At 70.5% G+C, this 23,668-nt stretch overlaps 2 protein-coding genes and 2 long non-coding RNA genes across 4 annotated transcripts; 3 read left to right on the top strand and 1 right to left on the bottom strand.

The window, feature by feature from the left end:
• The first annotated feature begins 209 nt into the window (after positions 1 to 209).
• LOC136995178 (uncharacterized) lies at positions 210 to 3,484 on the top strand. The gene is made up of 3 exons (XR_010886776.1): positions 210 to 284; positions 741 to 846; positions 3,427 to 3,484. It is a non-coding gene; the product is annotated as an uncharacterized lncRNA (long non-coding RNA).
• Positions 3,485 to 3,762: 278 nt separating this feature from the next.
• LOC136995162 (importin-4-like) lies at positions 3,763 to 9,651 on the top strand. Its single transcript, XM_067314959.1, has 7 exons — positions 3,763 to 3,767; positions 4,792 to 4,931; positions 5,737 to 5,947; positions 7,113 to 7,233; positions 8,358 to 8,462; positions 9,028 to 9,097; positions 9,605 to 9,651. Exons 1-7 carry the CDS (start codon positions 3,763 to 3,765, stop codon positions 9,649 to 9,651), a joined length of 699 nt encoding a protein of 232 aa, XP_067171060.1.
• A 970-nt stretch (positions 9,652 to 10,621) lies between these two features.
• LOC136995184 (uncharacterized) lies at positions 10,622 to 12,456 on the top strand. Its single transcript, XR_010886782.1, has 2 exons — positions 10,622 to 10,755; positions 12,338 to 12,456. It is a non-coding gene; the product is annotated as an uncharacterized lncRNA (long non-coding RNA).
• A 665-nt stretch (positions 12,457 to 13,121) lies between these two features.
• On the bottom strand, positions 13,122 to 23,465 carry REC8 (REC8 meiotic recombination protein). Its single transcript, XM_067314958.1, has 8 exons — positions 23,285 to 23,465; positions 20,671 to 20,779; positions 16,741 to 16,807; positions 15,974 to 16,022; positions 15,230 to 15,293; positions 15,019 to 15,123; positions 13,334 to 13,440; positions 13,122 to 13,235 (listed from the first exon to the last, which is right to left on the bottom strand). Exons 1-8 carry the CDS (start codon positions 23,463 to 23,465, stop codon positions 13,123 to 13,125), a joined length of 795 nt encoding a protein of 264 aa, XP_067171059.1. The 3' UTR covers position 13,122.
• Between the last annotated feature and the right edge of the window lie 203 nt (positions 23,466 to 23,668).

Raw genomic sequence — 23,668 nt, 5'->3', positions numbered from 1 at the left:
GGACTGGGAGCACTGGGAGGGGTAACTGGGAGGGACTGGGAGCACTGGGGGGGACTGGGAGGGGTAACTGGGAGGGACTGGGAGCACTGGGGGGGACTGGGAGCACTGGGAAGGGTAACTGGGAGGAGCTGGGTGCACTGGGAGGGACTGGGGGGACTGGGAGGGGGTGACTGGGAGCACTGGGAAGGGGCACTGGGGGTTACTGGTGTCACTGGTGCCCCCCCAGCGCCTCCTTCCTGCCCTACGTGGAGCCCAGTCTGGAGGCCATGTTGGAGCTGCTGGAGGTGAGCCGGACGCCTGGGCCCCTTCCCGGACGCCTGGGCCCCTTCACCGGACGCCTGGGCCCCTTCCCGGACACCTGGGCCCCTTTTCCCGGACGCCTGGGCCCCTTTTCCCAGATGCCTGGCCCCTTTTCCCGGACACCTGGGCCCCTTCCCCGGACACCTGGGCCCCTTCCCTGGACGCCTGGGCCCCTTTTCCCGGACGCCTGGGCCCCTTCACCCGGACGCCTGGGCCCCTTCACCCGGACGCCTGGGCCCCTTCCCCGGACGCCTGGGCCCCCTTCCCTGGACGCCTGGGCCCCTTCCCGGACGCCTGGGCCCCTTCCCGGACACCTGGGCCCCTTTTCCTGGACGCCTGGGCCCTTTTCCCGGACGCCTGGGCCCCTGGGTGTGGGGGTGTCGCCCGGACGCCTGGGCCCCTTCCCCGGACGCCTGGGCCCCGGCTGACGGGCGGGGCAGTTCCCGCAGGCCGGGGTGCGCGGAGCTGCCTACAGCAGCCTGGGCTGCCTGTGCCTGGGGCTGCGACCCGGCGCCGAGGGGGGGCCGGACCGAGACCCCGACCCCGGTGAGCTTTCGGGGCGAAAAAACGCCGCTTTCGGGGAAAAAACGGGCAAATCGGGAACACGGTCGGAGGCAGGGGGGAAAAAAACCTGTTTCGGGGGGAAACGGTGCCGTTTCGCGGCGGTTTCCAGGCTCCCCGCGGTGGGATGCGGCGGTTTCGGGCCCCCCCCCAGCGGCGGTTTCGAGCCCTTTTTGCCGTTTTGGGGGGAAAAATCCCCATTTTGGGGCGTTTTTTTGGCTCGCCGGGGGGTAGTTTCGAGGCTCCCCTGGGAGGTTCTGGGGTTCCCAGCGTTTCCCACCCATATTTTGGGGGAAAACGGCCCTTTTTTTCATGATTTCCCGGCTCTGTTTTGTGGAATTTGGTGGTTTCGAGGCCCCCCCTCCCCGGAATCTCTTTTGGGCAGTTTTCAGGCCCCCCCCCAGTGGGATTTTGGGGTGTTTTTGAGCTTTTCTGGGGTGTTTCACAGTGTTTTTGGTGGTTTCGAGGGTATTTGGGGTGTTTCACAGTGTTTTTGGTGGTTTCGAGGGGATTTGGGGGGATTTTTAGGGGTATTTGGGGCTGTTCGGGGAAGTTTTGGGGGGGGGGTCCCGCGGGGTGTTCTGGGGGGGGGAGGGTTGGGGGTTCCCTGGGGGTGTTTTTTGGGGTCATGGAGGGGGGGGGTTCTGGGCTGTTTTGGTGTGTTCCTGGGGCCGTTCTGGGGTGTTTCGGGGCATTTTGGGTGTTTCCGGGGGCATTTCAGGTGTTTCTGGTGGCATTTGGGGGTGTTTCAGGCTGTTTCAGGGGGTTCCAGGGTGTTTCAGAGTGTTCCGGGGGCGTTTGGGGGTGTTGCAGGTGTTTCCAGGGGTGCTTTGGTGTGTTTCAGGGGCGTTTGAGGGTGTTTCTGAGTGTTTTAGGGTGTTCCAGGGCCATTTGGGGTGTTTCTGGGGCCGTTTGGTGGGCGTTTGGGGTGTTTCCAGGGGCATTTGGGGGTGTTTCGAGTGTTTCTGGGGGTGTTCTAGGACCATTTCAGGTGCTTCTGGGGCCGTTTGGGGGGCATTTCGGGTGTTTCCAGGGGCGTTTAGGGGCGTTTCAGAGTGTTTTGGGGTGTTTCCAGTGTTTCCAGGGGTGTTTTGGGTGTTCCAGGGCCCTTTCGGGTGTTTCTGGGGGCGTTTGGGGGGCGTTTCAGGTGGTTTGGGGTGTTTCCAGGGCCATTTCGAGTGTTTCTGGGAGCATTTGGGGGTGTTTCGGGGTGTTTCCAGGGGTGTTTCAAGTGTTTCTGGGTGTTCCAGGACCATTTCGGGTGCTTCTGGGGCCGTTTGGGGGGTGTTCTGGGTGTTTCTGGGGGCGTTTCGGGTGTTTTCCAGGGGTGTTTGGGGTGGTTCCTGGGGGTGTTTTGGGGTGTTCCAGGGCCATTTCGGGTGTTCCTGGGGGCGTTTGGGGGGTCTTTTGGGGTGTCTCCAGTGTTTCCAGGGGTGTTTCTGGGTGTTTTGGGGTGTTCCAGGGCCATTTCGGGTGTTTCTGGGGCCGGTTAGGGGGCATTTCGGGTGTTCCCAGGAGGCATTTGGGGGTGTTGCGTCCGACTGACGCCCCCCCCCCCCCCAATCGTCCCCCCCCCCAACAGGGCAGCGGGCAGCGGTGGGGGCGGGCGGCGGCGGCGCTGGCCGGGGGGGGCGCGGGCGGGAGCGGGGGGCCGGGGGGGCGCGGGGGGCGCTGGGGGCGCTGGGCCGGGTGCTGGCCGGGTGCCCCCGCGCCGCCACCGCCCCCCCCGGGCTGCTGCCCGTCCTCGGCCGCCTCCTGCGCGACGCCCTGGCGGGGCAGGTACCGGGGGGCAGCTGGGGGGGGGGCGCTGGGGGGGGTAATTGGGGGGCTGGGGGTAATTTGGGGGTGGGGGGGCAATTGGGGGGGGTGGGGGGTAATTGGGGGTGGGGGGGTAATTTGGGGGTGGGGAGGCAATTGGGTGATCGGGGGCAATTGGGGCTTGGGGTAATTTGGGGGGTGGGGGCAATTTGGGGGTGGGGGCAATTGGGGCTTGGGGTAATTTGGGGGTGGGGGCAATTTGGGGGTGGGGGCAATTGGGGCTTGGAGGGGCAATTGGGGGTGGGAGGCTATTGGGAGTTGGGGCAATTGGGGTGGGGGTAATTTTGGGGGTGGGGGTAATTTTGGGGGTGGGGGCAATTGGGGGTTGGGGGGCAATTGGGGGTTGGGGGTAATTGGGGGCTGGGGGAGCAACTGGGGTCTGGGGGTAATTTTGGGGGTGGGGGGTAATTAGGGTCTGGGGGGGCAATTAGGAGTGGGGGCAATTGGGGCCTGGGGGAGGTAATTGGGGCTTGGGGCAATTGGGGCTGGGGGGGGTTATTTGGGGCTTGGGGGCAATTGGGGGACATGGGGGGGGGTAATTAGGCATGGGGGACTCATTAGAGGGGGGGGTCATTGGGGGTGGAGGGTAATTAGGGGGTGGGGGCAATTGGGTGGGGGGCAATTAGAGGGGTCTCGGGGGGTATTTAAGGGGGCAACGGGGGGGATTTGGGGTGTTTGGGGGGGATCGGGGGTATTTGGGGGGCAAACGGGGGCATTCGGGGTCTCTTGCCCCCCCCCCCCCCCCAGATCGCCTGCCTTGAACCCGGAGCCGGCGAGGAGGAGGAGGACGAAGACGAAGAGCAGGTCCGGGGGTGTTGGGGGGGTGTTTGGGGGTCCCTGGGGGTATTGGGGGGGTCCCGGGGGGTATTTGGGGTTATCGGGGGCTATTTGGAGGGTCCCTGGGGGTATTGGGGGTCTTGGGGGGGATTTGAGGGTATGTGGGGGGGTATATGGGGGCAGGGGGTATTTTCAGGGGTATTTCAGGGGTATTTGGGGGATACAAGGGGGTGTTGGGGGGTATCCAGGGGGTATTGGGGGCATTTAGGGGGGTTTCAGGGGTGTTTGGGGGGCTTTGGGGGTGATATGGGGTACTCGGGGTGTTCGTGGGGGTGTTGGGTATTTGGGGTGTTCTTGGGGTGTTGGGGGGTATCTGAGGGTATTTGGGGGTATTTCTGGGGTACTCGGATATTTGGGGACCTTCAGAGGGTATTTGGGTGTTTTCAGGGATAATATGGGGTATTTGGGGTGTTCTTGGGGGTGTTGGGGAGTATCTGAGGGTATTTTGGGGGTATTTGGGGGTATTTAGGGGTATTTGGGGGCCTTCAGAGGGTGTTTGGGTGTTTCCAGGGATAATATGGGTATTTGGGGTGTTTCTAGGGGTATTGGGGGTATCTAAGGGTATTTGGGGGGTACTTGGGGGTATTTTGGAGTTTTCACAGTGCATTTTGGGGAGGTTTAGGGGTAATATGGGATTTTTGGGGTGTTCCTAGGGGTGTTGGGGGGTATCTGAGGGTATTTTGGGGGGTACTCGGGGGTATTTGGGGATCTTCAGAGAGCATATAGGGGGTTTTAGGGATAATTTGGGGTATTTGGGGTGTTCTTAGGGGTGTTGGGTAGTAGACGGTATTTCAGGGGTATTTAGGGAGTATTCAGAGGGTACTTGGGGCATTTGGGGGGTAATGTGCAGTATTTGGGGTATTCTTAGGGGTGTTAGGCTTCTCAGAGTATTTGGGGGGTATTTGGGGGTACTCGGGGGTATTTTGGGGTCTTCAGTGGATATTTTGGTGGGTATTAGGTGTCATATAGGGTATTTGGGGTATTTGAGATGTTCTTAAGGGTGTTGGGGGGGTAGCTGAGAGTATTTGGGGGGTATTTTAGGGATATTCAAGGGTATTTTGGGGTTTTTAGAGGGTATTTGGGGGGTTTCAGGGGTAATAGCATTTGGGGGGATTTAAGGAGTATTAGGGAGCATTCAAAGGGTATTTTGGGGTTTTTCAGGGGGTAGTTTGGGGGGTTTTCAGGGATAACTGGGAGTTCGGGGGGTATTTGGGGGTCGTGGGGTAGCGGGGGGGGTAGCGGGGGTATTTCGGGGGGTCTCGGGGGGGTGCCGAGGTCTCCCCTCCCCCGCAGGCGGAGGCGGCGGCGGAAGTGCGGGAGCTGGCGGGGGAGGCGCTGGTGGCCCTGGCTGAGGCCGTGGGGGGGGACCTGGCCCCCACCTCGACGAGCTGCTGCCCCACCTGCTCGCCCGCCTGGTAGGGGGCCCAGGCATCCGGGAAGGGGCCCAGGCGTCCGGGAAGGGGCCCAGGCGTCCGGGGAGGGACCCATGTGTCCGGGAAAGGGACCCAGGCGTCTGGGAAAAGGGGCCCAGGCGTCCGGGGAAGGGGCCCAGGCATCCAGGAAAAGGGGCCCAGGCATCCAGGAAAAGGGGCCCAGGCGTCCGGGCAAAGGGGCCTAGGTGTCCAGGAAGGGGCCCAGGCATCTGGGAAAAGGGGCCCAGGCATCCGGGAGAGGGGCCCAGGCGTCCGGGAAGGGGCCCAGGCGTCCGGGGAAGGGGCCCAGGCGTCCGGGAAGGGGCCCAGGCGTCCGGGAGAGGGGCCCAGGCGTCCGGGAAGGGGCCCAGGTGTCTGGGAAAATGGGCCCAGGCGTCCAGGAAGGGGCCCAGGCGTCCGGGGAAGGGGCCCAGGTGTCCGGGAAGGGACCCAGGCGTCCGGGTGAAGGGGCCCAGGCGTCCGGGAAGGGGCCCAGGCGTCCGGGAAGGGGCCCAGGTGTCCGGGGAAGGGGCCCAGGTGTCCGGGCAAAGGGGCCCAGGCGTCCGGGAAGGGGCCCAGGCGTCCAGGAAGGGGCCCAGGTGTCCGGGCAAAGGGGCCCAGGTGTCCGGGGAAGGGGCCCAGGCGTCCAGGAAAAGGGGCCCAGGCGTCCGGGAAGGGGCCCAGGCATCCGGGGAGGGGCCCAGGTGTCCGGGGAAGGAACCCAGGTGTCCGGGCGAGGGGCCCAGGCGTCCGAGTGAAGGGTCCCAGGCGTCCGGCTCTGTCTCTCCCCGCCCCCCCCCCCTTGCAGGAGCCCCGGTGCAGCGTGGGCGAGCGCTCGTGGGCGGCGGCCACGCTGGGCGGGTGGGCGGGGCGCTGGGCGGGGCCGTGGCCCCCTTCCTGCCCCGCCTGGGCTCCGCCCTGGGCGCGGCCGCCGCCGGCGACCCCCACCCCGAGGTGCGCAGCAACGCCCTCTACGCCCTGGGCGTCCTCGCCGCCGCCGCCGGCCCCGCCCTCGGCCCGTATCCTTCCGGGGCCACGCCCCCTTCCCTTTTTTGGGGGGGAGAGGCCACGCCCCCTTCCCTGCAGGGGTGGAGGCTCCGCCCCCCTGCTTTCAAGCTCCGCCCCCCTCACTGAGGGAGGGCACCGATGGGGGGAGTGAGTGGTGGGAGGGGGGTGTGTCCCCTGGGGAGGCCCCGCCCCCCCGTGCCCTTAGCCCCGCCCTCCTATAGCTCCGCCCCTCCCCCCACATTGGGGTGTTCTACTGTGCGGCCACGCCCACATTCTGCGGCCCCTCCCCCTTCCCGGGGGCGTTCCAGCCTTAACCCCGCCCCCTTCCCGGGATGTTCCACCGTGGCCCCGCCCACATTCTGCAGCCCCGCCCCCTCCCTGTCCCGCGGCTCCGCCCCCCTCCCCAGGGGAACGTTCTACCCTGGCTCCACCCACATTCTGCAGCCCCGCCCCCTTCCCGGGGACGTTCTGCCGTGGCCCCGCCCACATTCCGCAGCCCCGCCCCCTCCGCGGGGACGTTCTACCCTGGCTCCGCCCACATTCCTCGGCACCACCCCCTCCCCGGATATGTTCTGCCCATGGCCCCGCCCACATTCTGAAGCCCCGCCCCCTTCCCGGGGACGTTCTGCCGTGGCCCCGCCCACATCCCGTGGCTCCGCCCCCTCCCTGTCCCGCGGTTCTGCCCCCCTCCCCGGGGGGGGGAACGTTCTACCCCGGCCCCGCCCACATTCTGCAGCCCCACCCCCTCCACAGTGACGTTCTACCCCGGCCCCGCCCACATTCTGCAGCCCCACCCCCTCCACAGTGACGTTCTACCCCGGCCCCGCCCACATTCTGCAGCCCCACCCCCTCCACAGTGACGTTCTACCCCGGCCCCGCCCACATTCTGCAGCCCCACCCCCTCCACAGTGACGTTCTACCCCGGCCCCGCCCACATTCCGCGGCCCCGCCCCCTCCACAGTGACGTTCCACCGTGGCCCCGCCCACATGCCGCGGCCCCGCCCCCCCGCACCGAGGCCCCGCCCACCCCAGCGGCTTGGCCCCGCCCCCCAGCCCGGTTCCCTGGGCGCCACGTGGTTCCTCCTCCCCCACCCCCACCCCGCACGTCACCGGGAGGCCCCGCCCCCTCCCCCCCCGGCGGGCAGAGGCCCCGCCCCCTTTCCTTGACGCGCCGAGGCTCCGCCCCGCGGTGCGGGGGCTGCTGGGGGCGGCGCTGGGGCGCGAGGGGCCGGGCCGAGTGCGGGACAACGCGAGCGGAGCCTTGGCCCGGCTGGGGCCCGCGCTGACCCCCCCCGAGGTACCGACCCCACTGGGAGGGGACTGGGAGGGGGGTTGGGGGGAACTGGGAGGGGACTGGGGGGAACTGGGAGGGGATTGGGGGGAACTGGGAAGGGACTGGGAGGGACTGGGAAGGACTGGGCGCCACTGGGAGTCACTGGGAGGGGACTGGGAGGGGATTGGGGGGAACTGGGAAGGGACTGGGAGGGACTGGGAGCCACTGGGAGGGGACTGGGAGGGGATTGGGGGGAACTGGGAAGGGACTGGGAGGGACTGGGAGTCACTGGGGTGGGGTATTGGGAGCCCCTGGGAGGGGATTGGGGGGAACTGGGAGGCACTGGGAGGGGATTGGGGGGAACTGGGAGCCACTGGGAGCCACTGGGAGCCACTGGGAGGGGATTGGAAATCACTGGGAGGGGACTGGGAGTCACTGGGAGCCACTGGGAGGGGATTGGAAATCACTGGGGGGCACTGGGAGGGGACTGAGAGTCACTGGGAGGGGATTGGGAGGGACTGGGAGCCACTGGGAGGGACTGGGAGGGGACTGGGAGTCACTGGGGGGGGGTTGGGGGGCACTGGGGGGGGGAGTGGGAGCCACTGGGATGGACTGGGAGGGGACTGGGAGCCACTGGGGGGCACTGGGAGGGGACTGGGAGGGGATTGGGGGGGACTGGAAGTCACTGGGGGGGGGGGGATGGGGAAGCACTGGGGGCAATTGGGAGCCACTGGAGGTGACTGGGAACCCCCTGGGGGCAACTGGGGAGCTACTGGGGAGGGACTGGGGGGGGGGGTTATTTATCCCCTAAGGGGTATTTGGGGACCCTGGGGGGGGGGTATTTAGGTGTCGGGGGGGGGTATTTGCCACCTGGGGGTGTATTTGGGGGGGGTCAGGGAGGAATTATTTGCCCCCTGGGGGGGGGGTATTTAAGGGACCCTGGGGGGTATTTAGGGGTCCCGGTGGGGGTTATTTGCCCCGGGGGGGGGGGGCATTTGGGGATCCCCGGAGGGGGGGTTATTTGCCCCCAAGGGGGTGTTTAGGGGTCCTGGGGGGGGGGGGGTTATTTGCCCCCAAGGGGTATTTAGGGGTCCTGGGGGGGGGGTTATTTGCCCCCGGGGGGGGTATTTAGAGTCCCTCCCCCCCAGGTGCTGCCGCTGCTGCTGCCGGCGCTGCCCCTCACCGAGGATTTTGAGGAGGATTCCACCGTTTTTGGGTACCTGGTGGCCGTGCACCGCTCCCACCCCGAGGAGGTGCGGGGGGGGCCGGGGGCATTTGGGGGGGGGCTGGGGGGGGATTTGGGATCCTTGGGGTGTCCCTGGGGGCATTTGGGGTCCCTGGGGGGCAATTGGGGTCCTGGGGGGGGGGGGTCCCAGGGGGGCATTTGGGGGGGGTATTTGCGGTCCTGGGGGGGCATTTGGGGTCCTGGGGGGGGGTATTTGGCTCCTGGGGAGGGGGCATTTGGGGCCCTGGGGGGCTTCCAGGGGGTATTTGGGCGTCCCTGGGGGGTATTTGGGGGTCCCAGGGGGGTATTTGGGGTCCTGGGGGTGTCCCTGGACAGACTGGGGGGGGGGGTATTTGCCCTGTGGGGTGTTATTTGCCCCAAAATAGGGTGTATTTGCTCCTGGGCGGGTGTATTTGCTCCCAGGTGGGTGTATTTGCCCCCGGGCAGGTGTATTTGCTCCTGGGTGGGTGTATTTGCCCCTGGGCGGCTGTATTTGCCCCTGGGTGGATGTGTTTGCCCCCGGGCGGGTGTATTTGCCCCCCGGTGGGTGTATTTGCCCCCCCGGGTGTGCGTGACCTACCCCGTCCCCGCAGCTGGCCGAGCATGCGAGCGCCCTGGTGCGGGTGTGCGGCAGCGTCGTGGGCACCTCCCGCCTGTCCCCCGGTAATGGGGGGGGGGGGTGTTTTGGGGGGGGGGTTGGGGTGTAACTGAGGGGGTGTTGGGGGTGACGAGAGGGGTATTTGGGGTGACGGGGTGGTTTTCAGGGGGTATTTGGGGTGACAAGATGGTGTTTGGGGGTATTGGAGGGGGTGTTTGGGGTTAGGGGGTGGTTTGGGGGGGTATTTGGGGTGACAGGGTGGTATTTGGGGGGTAATTGGGGTAACAAGGTGGTTTTCAGGGGGTATTTGGGGTGACAAGATGGTGTTTGGGGGGTAATTGGGGTGACAGGGTGGTATTTGGGGGTATTTGAGCGTGTATTTGGGGGTGACGGGGTGGTTTTTAGGGGGATTTGGAGAGCATTTGGGGGTGACAAGGTGCTATTTGGGGGGTGACAATGTTTTCAGGGGGTATTTGGGGGTATTGGAGTGGGTAGTTGGGGTGACAGGATGGTTTTTAGGGAGGTATTTGAGGGGGTGTTTGGGGTGAAAGGCGGTTTTGGGGGTATTTCAGGGAATATTTGGGGGGACAGGGTGGCTTGGGGGTATTTGAAGGTGTAGTTGGGGTGACAGGGTGGTATTTGGGGGTACTTAAAAGGGTATTTGGATTAGAGAGTGGTTTTGAGGGGTATTTGGGGTGACGAGGTGGTTTGGGGGTATTTGAGGGTGTATATAGGGTGACAGGGTGGTTTTGGGGGGGTATTTGGGGTGACAGGGTGGTATTTGGGGGTACTTAAGAAGGTATTTGGGGTGACAAGATTGTTTTGGGGGTATTTGGGGGTGAGTGAGTGGCTTTTGGGGGGTATCTGGGGTGACCGGGTGGTATTTGGGGGTACTTAAGAGGGTATTTGGGGTGTAGGTAGGGTGACAGGGTGGTTTGGGGGGCATTTAAGGGTGTAGTTGGGGTGACAGGGTGGTTTGGGGTGTACTTAAGAGGGTATTTGGGGTGACAAGGTTGTTTTGGGGGTATTTGGCGGTGATAAAGTGGCTTTTGGGGGTATCTGGGGTGGCCGGGTGGTATTTGGGGGTACTTAAGAGGGTATTTGGGGTGTAGGTGGGGTGACAGGGTGGTTTGGGGGGTATTTGAGGGTGTAGTTGGGGTGACCAGGTGGTATTTGGGGGTACTTAAGAGGGTATTTGGGGTGTATGTAAGGTGACAGAGTGGTTTGGGGGATATTTGAGGGTGTAGTTGGGGTGACAGGGTGGTTTTGGGGGTACTTTTGGGGGTATTTGGGGTGACAAGGTTGTTTTGGGGGTATTTGGCGGTGATAAAGTGGCTTTTGGGGTATCTGGGGTGACGGGGTGGTATTTGGGGGTACTTGCGAGGGTATTTGGGGTGTAGTTGGGGTGACAAGGTGGTTTGGGGGTACTTATGGGGGTATTTGTGGCGACAGAGTGGCTTTTGGGGGGTACGGGGGGTGACGGGGTGGCTTGGGGGGGTGAAGGGGGCACGGGGGGGGCCGGGGACCCCCGCGCGGGCGGCAGCGACTGACGCCGGCGTGTGTGTGTCCCCCCCCCCACCCCCGGCCAGGGCTGGGGACGGCAGTGGCGGCGGTGCTGCGGGACGTGGCCGCCCGGCGCCCCGGGGCCGCGGGGGAGGCGCTCGCCCGGCTGCCCCCCGAGGCGGCCGCCCGCGTCGGCGCCGCCCTGCGCCCCCCCCCGCCGGTGAGTGTCAGCCGCGCGCCCCCAAACTACAGCCATGCACACCCAAATACCCCTGCAGTACAGCCGCGCACCCCCGGATACTCCTGCAGTAGAGCTGCCTGCCCCCAGACACCACCAGAGTACAGCCGGACACCCCCGGATACCCCCGCAGTACAGCCACGCACCCCCCGGATACCCCCAGAGTACAGTCGGACACCCCCAAAGGACAGCCCCGTGCCCCCAGAGTACAGCCGCACGTCCCCAGACACCCCCAAAGCACAGCTGGACATCCCCAGATACTCCCGAAGTACAGCCGGACACCCCCAAACTACAGCCCCGTGCCCCCAGATACCCCCAAACTACAGCTCCGCACTCCCGGATACCCCCACAGTACAGCCGTGTGCCCCCAGACACCCCCAGAGTACAGCCATGTGCCCCCAGGCACCCCCAGAATACAGTCGGACATCCCCAGAGTACAGCCCCGTGCCCCCGCAGTACAGCCGCGTGCCCCCAGATACCCCCGCAGTACAGCCGGACACCCCCAAACTACAGCCCCGCACCCCCAGATACCCTCACAGTACAGCTGCATGCTCCCAGATACCCCCAGAGTACAGCCACGTGCCCCAGACACCCCTGCAGTACAGTCAGACATCCCCAAACTACAGCCCTGCGCCCCCGCAGTACAGCCGCACACCCCCAGATACCCCCAAAGTACAGCCACGTGCCCCTGGATACCCCCGCAGTACAGTCGGACACCCCCAAACTACAGCCCTGTGCCCCCGGATACCCCTGCAGTTGAGCCGTGTGCCCCAGACACCCCCAGAATACAGCCGGACACCCCCAAACTACAGCCCCATGCCCCCAGATACCCACGCGGTACAGTCAGACACCCCCAAAGGACAGCCCCGTACCCCCAAACTACAGTCCTGCGCCCCAGATACCCCCAAAGGACAGCCAGACACCCCCAAACTACTTCCCCGCGGCCCCGCAGTACAGCCACGTGCCCCCGGATACCTCCGCAGTACAGCCGCGTGCCTCCAGACACCCCCAGAATACAGTCGGACACCCCCAAACTACAGCCCTGTGCCCCCGGATACCCCCAAAGTACAGCCCTCTGCCCCCGCAGTACAGCCGTGCGCCCCGGATACCCCCAGAGTACAGTCGGATATCCCCAGATACCCCCAAAGGACATTTGGACACCCCCAAACTACAGCCCCAGGCCCCCTAGGTACAGCTGGACACACCCCAAATAGCCCTAAGTACAGCCGGCCACCCCCCAAGTAACCCCAAAGTAGGGCCCTGTGACTCCAAAATACAGCCGGACACCCCCCCCCCCCCAGCACCCCCTAAGTACAGCCGGACGCCCCCAAACCCCCACAAAGCACAGGCAGAGGCTGTGAAACACCCATGAAGCACAGCTTTGTGCCCCCAAAGTACAGCCGGGTACCCCCAACCCACCCCCCTCGTGGTACAACCGGACGCGCCCGACACCCCCCCCCCGTGTCCCCCTCCCCGGTTCGGGTCCTTCGTCCTCCCGGTGACGACTGATGTCATCGGGGGGGGGGGGGTCGGGCCCGCGGTGACGTCACGCTGTTGCCAACAGGAACCGGTCCCGTCGCTGGGAGGCCCCTGAGGCGACGGCGGTGGTGGTCGCCGGGTGACGTCACCGCGAGGTCGCGGCGCCGGGGCAATAAAGGGGTCGCCGTGGGGCCGAGCCTGGTGTGTCCGTGGGGCTGTATTTTGCCTGTCCGTGGGGCTGGGAACTGCGTGTCCGTGGGGCCGGGGTTGATGTGTCTGTGGGGCCAGGAACTGTGTGTCCGTGGGGTGTCCGTGGGGCTGGGAACTGCGTGTCGGTGGCGTCTCCGTGGGGCTGTATCTTGCCTGTCCGTGGGGCTATTCCTGGTGTGTCCGTGGGGCAGGGCCTGGCGTGTTGGTGGCATGTCCGTGGCGTGTTTGTGGTGTGTCTGTGGGGCTGGGGTTACCGTGTCCATGGCGTGTCGGTAGCGTGTCGGTGGTGTGTCCGTGGGGCAGACATCGACGTGTCCGTGGGTCCGTGGCAGGTCTATGGCATGTCAGTGGCATGTCGGTAGCGTGTCCATGGCATGTCAGTGGCGTGTCCATGGCGTGTCCGTGGGGCAGACATCGATGTGTCCGTGGGGCAGGCATTGGCGTGTCTGTGGCGTGTCCGTGGGTCCATATCAGGTCCATGGCGTGTCGGTAGCGTGTCGGTAACGTGTCGGTGCCGTGTCCGTGGGGCAGACATCGATGCGTCCGTGGGGCAGGCATTGCCGTGTCAGTAGCGTGCCGGTGGCGTGTCCGTAGGTCCATGGCAGGTCCGTGGCGTGTCGTTGGCGTGTCGTTGGCGTGTCCGTGGGGCAGGACCCCCCCTCAGGGCGCCGCCGCCGCCGTGGGGCTGGGGGGGAAGCGGGGGCCGAGCCCCACGGCGACGGGGCCGTAGGGCCGGGCCTGCTCCAGCCGCACCACGCCGGCGCCGCACAGCTCTGCGGGCAGCACACGCGTGTGGGGGGGCGGGGCTTAGGCAGAGAGGGGGCGGGGCTTGGGCAAGGGGCGGGGCTTCTGCGAGGGGGGCGGGGCTCACCCAGCAGCAGGGAGAAGAGGCGGCTCACGAGGATCCGGGTGGCGCCGGGAGGAGGCAGCGAAGCAAAATCCGTCCCCCCCGTGCGCCGCAGCTCGGCCAGCACCAGCCTGCGCGAGAGGGGCCCAGGCGTCCGGGAGAGGGGCCCAGGCGTCCGGAAAAGGGGCCCAGGCGTCCGGGTGAAGGGACCCAGGCGTCCGGGAAAAGGGACCCAGGTGCCCGGGAAAAGGGGCCCAGGCGTCCGGGCAAAGGGGCCCAGGCGTCCGGGAAGGAAGGGGCCCAGGCGTCCGGGAAAAGGGCCCAGGGGTCCGGGAAAGGGCCCAGGCATCTGGGAGGGGCCCAGGCGTCCGGGAAGGGGCCCAGGCATCCGGGGAAGGGGCCCAGGCGTCCCGGGAAAAGGGCCCAGGCGTCCGGGGAAAAGGGGCCCAGGCGTCCGGGGAAGGGGCCCAGGCGTCCGGGAGAGGGGCCCAGGCGTCCGGGGAAGGGGCCCAGGCGTCCGGGAGAGGGGCCCAGGCGTCCGGGGAAGGGACCCAGGCGTCCGGGGAAGGGGCCCAGGTGTCCGGGAAAGGGGCCCAGGTGTCCGGGAGAGGGGCCCAGGCATCCGGGAAAAGGGCCCAGGCGTCCGGGGAAGGGGCCCAGGCGTCCGGGTGAAGGGGCCCAGGCGACCGGGGAGGGGCCCAGGTGTCCGGGAAAGGGGCCCAGGTGTCCGGGAGAGGGGCCCAGGCATCCGGGAAAAGGGCCCAGGCGTCCGGGGAAGGGGCCCAGGCGTCCGGGTGAAGGGGCCCAGGCGACCGGGGAGGGGCCCAGGTGTCCAGGAAAGGGGCCCAGGTGTCCGGGAAGGGGCCCAGGCGTCCGGGAAAAGGGGCCCAGGCGTCCGGGAAAAGGGGCCCAGGCGTCCGGGGAAGGGGCCCAGGCGTCCGGGAGAGGGGCCCAGGCGTCCGGGGAAGGGGGCCCAGGCGTCCGGGAGAGGGGCCCAGGCGTCCGGGTGAAGGGGCCCAGGCGTCCGGGAAAAGGGGCCCAGGCGTCCGGGGAAGGGGCCCAGGTGTCCGGGGAAGGGGCCCAGGCATCCGGGAAAAGGGGCCCAGGCGTCCGGGGAAGGGGCCCAGGCATCCGGGAAAAGGGGCCCAGGCGTCCGGGTGAAGGGGCCCAGGCGTCTGGGGAAGGGGCCCAGGCATCCGGGAAAAGGGGCCCAGGCGTCCGGGGAAGGGACCCAGGTGTCCGGGAAAGGGGCCCAGGCGTCCGGGAGAAGGGCCCAGGCGTCCGGGAAAAGGGGCCCAGGCGTCCGGGAAGGGACCCAGGCGTCCGGGAAGGGGCCCAGGCGTCCGGGAAAAGGGGCCCAGGCATCCGGGAAAAGGGGCCCAGGCGTCCAGGAAGGGGCCCAGGCGTCTGGTCAAAGGGCCCAGGCGTCTGGGGAAGGGGCCCAGGTGTCCGGGGAAGGGGCCCAGGTGTCCGGGAAAAGGGCCCAGGCGTCCGGGAAAGGGGCCCAGGCATCCGGGGAAGGGACCCAGGTGTCTGGGAAAAGGGCCCAGGCGTCCGGGGAAGGGGCCCAGGCGTCCGGGGAAGGGGCCCAGGTGTCCGGGAAGGGGCCCAGGTGTCCGGGGAAAGGGCCCAGGCGTCCGGGAGAGGGGCCCAGGCGTCCGAGTCAAGGGGCCCAGGCGTCCGGGAGAGGGGCCCAGGCGTCCGGGTACCTGCGCAGCTCGGCCGTGCTGGGGGCGGGGGGGGCAGGCGGCAGTTCGGGTTCAGGCCACTCCGGCACCTCGGGCAGCACCGGGGGGGCGGGAGGAACCGGGGGGCTGCGGGGGGGTGGGGGGCGGAGTCACTGCCGTGTCCCCGCCCCCCACGCGTGACCCCGCCCCCCACACGTGTGACCCCGCCCCCCCCCGGCGTGTCCCCACTCACCGCAGCTCCTCGGGGGGCGGCAGTCGGGGTCGCAGCTCCTCCTCCGGCACCTCCAGGGAAATCTCTGGGGAGAAGCCGCTGCTGCCCCACGGCGACCCACAACTGCCCCACAGCTGCCCCATGGCGACCCACAGCCACCCCCCAACTGCCCCACAGCAACCGCAGCTGCCCCACAGTGACTCACAACTGCCCCATTGGACCCACAGCTGCCCCACGGCAACCCACAGCCACCCCATGGGACCCACAACTGCCCCACAACCACCCTACAGTGACCCACAGCCGCCCCCCAACTGCCCCATGGTGACTGCAACTGCCCCACGGCGACCCACAGCCTCCCCCAACTGCCCCACAGTGACCCATAGCTGCCCCATGGGACCCACAACTGCCCCCCAACCACCCTACAGTGCCCCACAGCCGCCCCACGGCGACACCCAGCCACCCCGCAGCACCTGCGACTGCCCCACTGGTGCCCCATGGTGACCCACAACCACCCCACATCTGCCCCACGGGACCCACAGCCACCCCAGACCGCCCCACAACTGCCCCATGGTGACTGGCAACTGCCCCACGGGACCCCACAACTGCCCCACGGGACCCACAGCCACCCCAAACCGCCCGACGACTGCCCCACGGCACCGACAAGCACCCCACAGCGGCCCACAACTGCCCCATGGAGACCTCAATTGACCCCTAACTGCCCCACAGGACCCACAACTGCCCCACGGCGCCGCTGGGGTCACTCACCCGAGATGGGCAGGGCCGGGATGCTGGGCTCCAGCGCCTCGCGCGGCACCTGGGGGGGGGCCGGACGCCTGGGTCCCTTCCCGGACGCCTGGGTCCCTTTCCCGGACGCCTGGGCCCCTTCCCAGACACCTGGGCCCCTTCCCCGGACACCTGGGCCCCTCCCCTGGATGCCTGGGCCCCTTTCCCGGACGCCTGGGCCCCTTCCCGGACGCCTGGGCCCCTTCCCGGACACCTGGGCCCCTTCCCGGACGCCTGGGCCCCTTCCCGGACTCCTGGGCCCCTTTTCCCGGACGCCTGGGCCCCTTTCCGGACGCCTGGGCCCCTTTCCCGGATGCCTGGGTCCCTTTCCCGGACTCCTGGGCCCCTTTCCCGGACTCCTGGGCCCCTTCCCCGGACGCCTGGGCCCCTTTCCGGACGCCTGGGCCCCTTTCCCGGACTCCTGGGCCCCTTCCCTGGACGCCTGGGCCCCTTTCCGGACGCCTGGGCCCCTTTCCTGGACGCCTGGGCCCCTTTCCCCGGACGCCTGGGCCCCTTTCCCGGACGCCTGGGCCCCTTCACCCGGACGCCTGGGCCCTTTTCCCGGATGCCTGGGCCCTCACCTCGACCTCGCTGGGGATCTCCGGGGGGGGCGGGGGGGCCGGGGGTCCCGGGCGGGCGCAGCGGCTCCACAGAGGCTCCAGATCGGGGGGGAGCCAACCTGGGGGGGGGGAGGGTGAGTGGGGCCGGACGCCTGGGCCCCTTCCCCGGACGCCTGGGCCCCTGCTCACCGCAGGTCGGGGCTCGCAGCAGCTCCGTGGGGCTCCGGCGCCTCTTGGCGGGAGGCTCCAGCAGCACCTGGGGGGGGCAGAGCCGGACGCCTGGGCCCCTTCCCTGGATGCCTGGGCCCTTTTCCCGGACGCCTGGGCCCCTTCCCCGGACGCCTGGGCCCTTTTCCCGGACGCCTGGGCCCCTCCCGGACGCCTGGGCCCCTCTTCTCAGACGCCTGGGCCCCTCCCGGACACCTGGGCCCCTTTTCCCGGACGCCGGGGCCCCTCGCTCCCCGGACGCCTGGGCCCCTTTTCCCGGACGCCTGGGCCCCTCGCTGCCCGGACGCCGGGGCCCCTCGCTCCCCGGACGCCTGGGCCCCTCCCGGACGCCTGGGCCCCTCGCTCCCCGGACGCCTGGGCCCCTTTTCCCGGACACCTGGGCCCCTCGCTGCCCGGACGCCTGGGCCCCTCGCTCCCCGGACGCCTGGGCCCCTCTCTGCCCGGACGCCTGGGCCCCTCGCTCCCGGACGCCGGGGCCCCTCGCTCCCCGGACGCCTGGGCCCCTCTCTCCCCGGACGCCGGGGCCCCCTTTTCCCGGACGCTGGGGCCCCTCGCTCCCCGGACGCCGGGGCCCCTCCCTGCCCGGACGCCTGGGCCCCTCGCTCCCCGGACGCCGGGGCCCCTCGCTCCCCGGACGCCTGGGCCCCTCTCCCGGACGCCTGGGCCCCTCGCTCCCCGGACGCCTGGGCCCCTCCCGGACGCCGGGGCCCCTCGCTGCCCGGACGCCTGGGCCCCTCGCTCCCCGGACGCCTGGGCCCCTCGCTGCCCGGACGCCTGGGCCCCTTTTCCCGGACGCCTGGGCCCCTCCCTGCCCGGACGCCTGGGCCCCTTCCCTGGACGCCTGGGCCTCTCTCCCCCCGGACGCCTGGGCCCCTTCCCCGGACGCCGGGGCCCCTCCCTGCCCGGACGCCTGGGCCCCTCGCTCCCGGACGCCGGGGCCCCTCGCTGCCCGGACGCCGGGGCCCCTCTCCCCCCGGACGCCTGGGCCCCTCTCCCCCCGGACGCCTGGGCCCCTCGGTCCCCGGACGCCTGGGCCCCTCTCCCCCCGGACGCCGGGGCCCCTCGCTGCCCGGACGCCTGGGCCCCTCCCGGACGCCTGGGCCCCTCGCTCCCCGGACGCCTGGGCCCCTTTTCCCGGACACCTGGGCCCCTCGCTGCCCGGATGCCTGGGCCCCTCGCTCCCCGGACGCCTGGGCCCCTCTCTGCCCGGACGCCTGGGCCCCTCGCTCCCGGACGCCGGGGCCCCTCGCTCCCCGGACGCCTGGGCCCCTCTCCCCCCGGACGCCGGGGCCCCCTTTTCCCGGACGCTGGGGCCCCTCCCTGCCCGGACGCCTGGGCCCCTCGCTCCCCGGACGCCGGGGCCCCTCGCTCCCCGGACGCCTGGGCCCCTCTCCCGGACGCCTGGGCCCCTCGCTCCCCGGACGCCTGGGCCCCTCCCGGACGCCGGGGCCCCTCGCTGCCCGGACGCCTGGGCCCCTCGCTGCCCGGACGCCTGGGCCCCTCGCTCCCCGGACGCCTGGGCCCCTCGCTGCCCGGACGCCTGGGCCCCTTTTCCCGGACGCCTGGGCCCCTCCCTGCCCGGACGCCTGGGCCCCTTCCCTGGACGCCTGGGCCTCTCTCCCCCCGGACGCCTGGGCCCCTTCCCCGGACGCCGGGGCCCCTCCCTGCCCGGACGCCTGGGCCCCTTCACCCGGACGCCTGGGCCCCTCGCTCCCCGGACGCCTGGGCCCCTCGCTCCCGGACGCCGGGGCCCCTCGCTGCCCGGACGCCTGGGCCCCTCTCCCCCCGGACGCCTGGGCCCCTCGCTCCCCGGACGCCTGGGCCCCTCCCGGACGCCTGGGCCCCTCCCTGCCCGGACGCCTGGGCCCCTTCCCCGGACGCCGGGGCCCCTCGCTCCCGGACGCCTGGGCCCCTTCCCGGACGCCTGGGCCCCTCGCTCCCCGGATGCCTGGGCCCCTCGCTCCCCGGACGCCTGGGCCCCTTCCTTCCCGGACGCCTGGGCCCCTTCCCCGGACGCCTGGGCCCCTCTCCCCCCGGACGCCGGGGCCCCTCCCTGCCCGGACGCCTGGGCCCCTCTCCCCCCGGACGCCTGGGCCCCTCGCTCCCCGGACGCCTGGGCCCCTCGCTGCCCGGACGCCTGGGCCCCTTTTCCCGGACGCCTGGGCCCCTCCCTGCCCGGACGCCTGGGCCCCTTCCCTGGACGCCTGGGCCTCTCTCCCCCCGGACGCCTGGGCCCCTTCCCCGGACGCCGGGGCCCCTCCCTGCCCGGACGCCTGGGCCCCTTCACCCGGACGCCTGGGCCCCTCGCTCCCCGGACGCCTGGGCCCCTCGCTCCCGGACGCCGGGGCCCCTCGCTGCCCGGACGCCGGGGCCCCTCTCCCCCCGGACGCCTGGGCCCCTCTCCCCCCGGACGCCTGGGCCCCTCGCTCCCCGGACGCCTGGGCCCCTTTTCCCGGACACCTGGGCCCCTCGCTGCCCGGATGCCTGGGCCCCTCGCTCCCCGGACGCCTGGGCCCCTCTCTGCCCGGACGCCTGGGCCCCTCGCTCCCGGACGCCGGGGCCCCTCGCTCCCCGGACGCCTGGGTCCCTCTCCCGGACGCCGGGGCCCCTCGCTCCCCGGACGCCTGGGCCCCTTCCTTCCCGGACGCCTGGGCCCCTTCCCCCGGACGCCTGGGCCCCTCTCCCCCCGGACGCCGGGGCCCCTCCCTGCCCGGACGCCTGGGCCCCTCTCCCCCCGGACGCCTGGGCCCCTCGCTCCCCGGACGCCTGGGCCCCTCGCTGCCCGGACGCCTGGGCCCCTTTTCCCGGACGCCTGGGCCCCTCCCTGCCCGGACGCCTGGGCCCCTTCCCTGGACGCCTGGGCCTCTCTCCCCCCGGACGCCTGGGCCCCTTCCCCGGACGCCGGGGCCCCTCCCTGCCCGGACGCCTGGGCCCCTTCACCCGGACGCCTGGGCCCCTCGCTCCCCGGACGCCTGGGCCCCTCGCTCCCGGACGCCGGGGCCCCTCGCTGCCCGGACGCCGGGGCCCCTCTCCCCCCGGACGCCTGGGCCCCTCTCCCCCCGGACGCCTGGGCCCCTCGCTCCCCCCCGGACGCCTGGGCCCCTTTTCCCGGACACCTGGGCCCCTCGCTGCCCGGATGCCTGGGCCCCTCGCTCCCCGGACGCCTGGGCCCCTCTCTGCCCGGACGCCTGGGCCCCTCGCTCCCGGACGCCGGGGCCCCTCGCTCCCCGGACGCCTGGGTCCCTCTCCCGGACGCCGGGGCCCCTCGCTGCCCGGACGCCGGGGCCCCTCTCCCCCCGGACGCCTGGGCCCCTCACTCCCGGACGCCGGGGCCCCTTCCTTCCCGGACGCCTGGGCCCCTTCACCCGGACGCCGGGGCCCCTCACTCCCCGGACGCCTGGGCCCCTCGCTCCCCGGACGCCGGGGCCCCTCGCTCCCGGACGCCGGGGCCCCTTCCTTCCCGGACGCCTGGGCCCCTCTCCCGGACGCCTGGGCCCCTCCCTGCCCGGACGCCTGGGCCCCTCCCTCTCCCGGACGCCTGGGCCCCTCCCTCTCCCGGACGCCTGGGCCCCTCGCTCCCCGGACGCCGGGGCCCCTCGCTCCCCGGACGCCTGGGCCCCTTCCTTCCCGGACACCTGGGCCCCTCTCCCCCCGGACGCCTGGGCCCCTCGCTCCCCGGACGCCTGGGCCCCTTCCTTCCCGGATGCCGGGGCCCCTCTCCCCCCGGACGCCTGGGCCCCTTCACCCGGACGCCTGGGCCCCTCGCTGCCCGGACGCCGGGGCCCCTCTCCCCCCGGACGCCTGGGCCCCTCGCTCCCGCGGACGCCGGGGCCCCTCGCTGCCCGGACGCCTGGGCCCCTCGCTGCCCGGACGCCTGGGCCCCTCGCTCACCGGGGGGCGGCAGTGGGCCTGGGGCTGCAGCAGTTGCGCTCGCAGCGTCTCGGGCGGCAGCTGGGGCTGGAGGTCGAGGGGGGGGGCGGCGGCGGCGGGGGGGGGGCACCTGCGCCCGCCCCACACGTCTGCTCCTGCCCCGCATCTGCCTGCCCCACACGTCCCCCCCTGCCCCACACGCCCCTGCCCCACACGTCTGCTCCTGCCCCACACGTCTGCTCCTGCCCCACATCTGCCTGCCCCACACGTCCCCCCCCTGCCCCACACGTCCCCCTTCCCCACACGCCCCTGCCCCACACATCTGCTCCTGCCCCACACGTCCCTCCCTGCCCCACATCTGCCTGCCCCACACGTCTGCTCCTGCCCCGCATCTGCCTGCCCCACACGTCCCCCCCCTGCCCCACACGTCCCCCTTCCCCACACGCCCCTGCCCCACACGTCTGCTCCTGCCCCGCATCTGCCTGCCCCACACGTCCCCCCCCCTGCCCCACACGTCCCCCTTCCCCACACGCCCCTGCCCCACACATCTGCTCCTGCCCCACACATCCCCCCCTGCCCCACACATCCCTGCCCCATATGTCCCCCCTGCCCCACGTCTGCCCCTGCCACCTGCCCATGTGCTCCTGCCCCACATGTTCCCCTGCCCCGCATATCCCTGCCCCACACATCCCTGCCCCACACATCCCCCAACCCCACATGTCCCCCCCGCTCCACGTCCCTGCCCCATACGTCTCCCCGCCCCACACATTCCCCCCTGCCCCACACATCTGCTCCTGCCCCACACATCTCCCTGCCCCACACGTCCCCCTGCCCCACACGTCCCTGCCCCACACATCTCCCTGCCCCACACATCTGCCCCACACGTGCCCCTGCCCCACATCTGCTCCTGCCCCACATGTCTTCCTCTGCCCCATACGTCCCTGCCCCACACATCCCCCTGCCCCACATCTCCCTGCCCCACACGTCCCTGCCCCACACGTCTCCCTGACCCACACGTTTCCCAGCCCCACATGTCTCCCTGCCCCACATCTGCCTGCCCCACACGTGCCCCTGCCCCACATGTCTGCTCCTGCCCCACACATCCCAGCCCCACACGTCTCCCTGCCCCACATCTCCCTGCCCCACATGTCTCCCTGCCCCACACGTCTCCCTGCCCCACACGTACCTCGGGGGGCGGCGGGGGGAGGACGGGCTCCACCGGGGGCCTCGGCACTTGGGGGGCAGAGACGGGGGCTCAGGGGCTGCCCCACGGCCCCCCCCCGCCCCACGGCCCCCCCCTGCCCCCCAAGTGCCCCCCCGCTGCCCCCCAAGCGCTCACCGGGGGGCGGGGGCGGCGCCACCTCCTCGGGAACCTCCTCCACTGTGGGCCGGGCGGCTGTGCTGGGGGGGGGGGGGGCTGCGACCCCCAAGTGCCCCCCCCGGACCCCCAAGTGCCCCCCCCCGCCCCATAAGTGCCCCCCCAAGTCGCCCTGCCCCTCAAACGTCCCCCCCAGCCCCATAAGTCCCCCCAGCCCCATAAGTCCCCCCAGCCCCCAAGTGCCCCCCAGCCCCATAAGTGCCCCCCAAGTCCCCCTGCCCCCTAAGTGCCCACCCCAGCCCCCAGCGCCCTCCCTGCCCCCCAAGTGCTCCCCTGGCTCTCCAGCCCCCTCCCTGCCCCATAGCAGCCCCTCAGCCCCATAGCAGCCCCCTCCCTGCCCCATAGAGCCCAGCCCCATAGCGGTCCCCCTGCCCCATAGCCCCCCCCAACCCCATAGCAGCCCCATAGCAGCCCCCTCCCTGCCCCATAGCAGCCCCATAGCAGCCCCCTCCCCAGCCCCATGGCGCCCCCCAACCCCATAGCAGCCCCATAGCAGCCCCTCCCTGCCCCATAGCAGCCCCCTCCTGCCCCCCAAGTTCCCCCCCAGCCCCATAGCAGCCCATAGCGGCCCCCCCAGCCCCATAGCAGCCCCCTCCCAGCCCCATAGCAGCCCCCCCCAGCCCCATAGCAGCCCCCCCAACCCCATAGCAGCCCCATAGCGGCCCCTCCCTGCCCCACAGCAGCCCCACAGCAGCCCCATAGCAGCCCCATAGCAGCCCCCCCAACCCCATAGCAGCCCCATAGCGGCCCCCTCCCTGCCCCACAGCAGCCCCATAGCAGCCCCATAGCAGCCTCCCAACCCCATAGCAGCCCCATAGCAGCCCCCCAGCCCCATAGCAGCCTCCCAGCCCCATAGCAGCCCCATAGCAGCCCCCCCAGCCCATAGCGGCTCCTCCCTGTCCCATAGCAGCCCCCTCCCCAGCCCTATAGCACCCCCCAGCCCCATAGCAGCCCCATAGCAGCCCCCTCCCAGCCCCATAGCAGCCCCATAGCAGCCCCCCCAGCCCCATAGCAGCCCCATAGCGGCCCCCCCAGCCCCATAGCAGCCCCATAGCAGCCCCCCCAGCCCCATAGCAGCCCCATAGCAGCCCCCTCCCAGCCCCATAGCAGCCCCATAGCAGCCCCCCCAGCCCCATAGCAGCCCCATAGCAGCCCCCTCCCAGCCCCATAGCAGCCCCATAGCAGCCCCCCCAGCCCCATAGCAGCCCCATAGCGGCCCCCTCTCTGCCCCATAGCGTCCCCCCCCCCCGGCCGCACCGGGCGGCAGCAGCTCGGCCTCGGCCTCGACCAGCAGCTCCAGCTCCCGCGGCGTCACCTCGGGCAGCTCCACCTGCGCCCGGGGGGGGGGCGGGGCCAAACGCGTGGGGGGCGGGGCTACACGCAGGGGGGCGGGGCCATAACCGCCCCCGGCCCCGCCCACACCATGGAGCAGAGGCATAACTACGCCCCACCACCACCTAGCTCCGCCTGCGCCGGGGGGCGGGGTCACGCGTGGGGGCGGGGCTAAACGCCTGGGGGCGGGGCCAAAGCCGCCCCAGGCCCCGCCCCCCCTGCGCACAGGGCAGAGCCGTAACCACCCACCACCACAGCCAGCTCCGCCTGTGCCCGGGGGGCGGGGCCACACACGTGGGGGCGTGGCCA

Source organism: Apteryx mantelli, chromosome 39, assembly GCF_036417845.1.
Source record: "Apteryx mantelli isolate bAptMan1 chromosome 39, bAptMan1.hap1, whole genome shotgun sequence".
NCBI classification, from domain to species: Eukaryota; Metazoa; Chordata; class Aves; order Apterygiformes; family Apterygidae; genus Apteryx; species Apteryx mantelli.
This window is presented reverse-complemented; position numbering and strand designations above follow the sequence as displayed.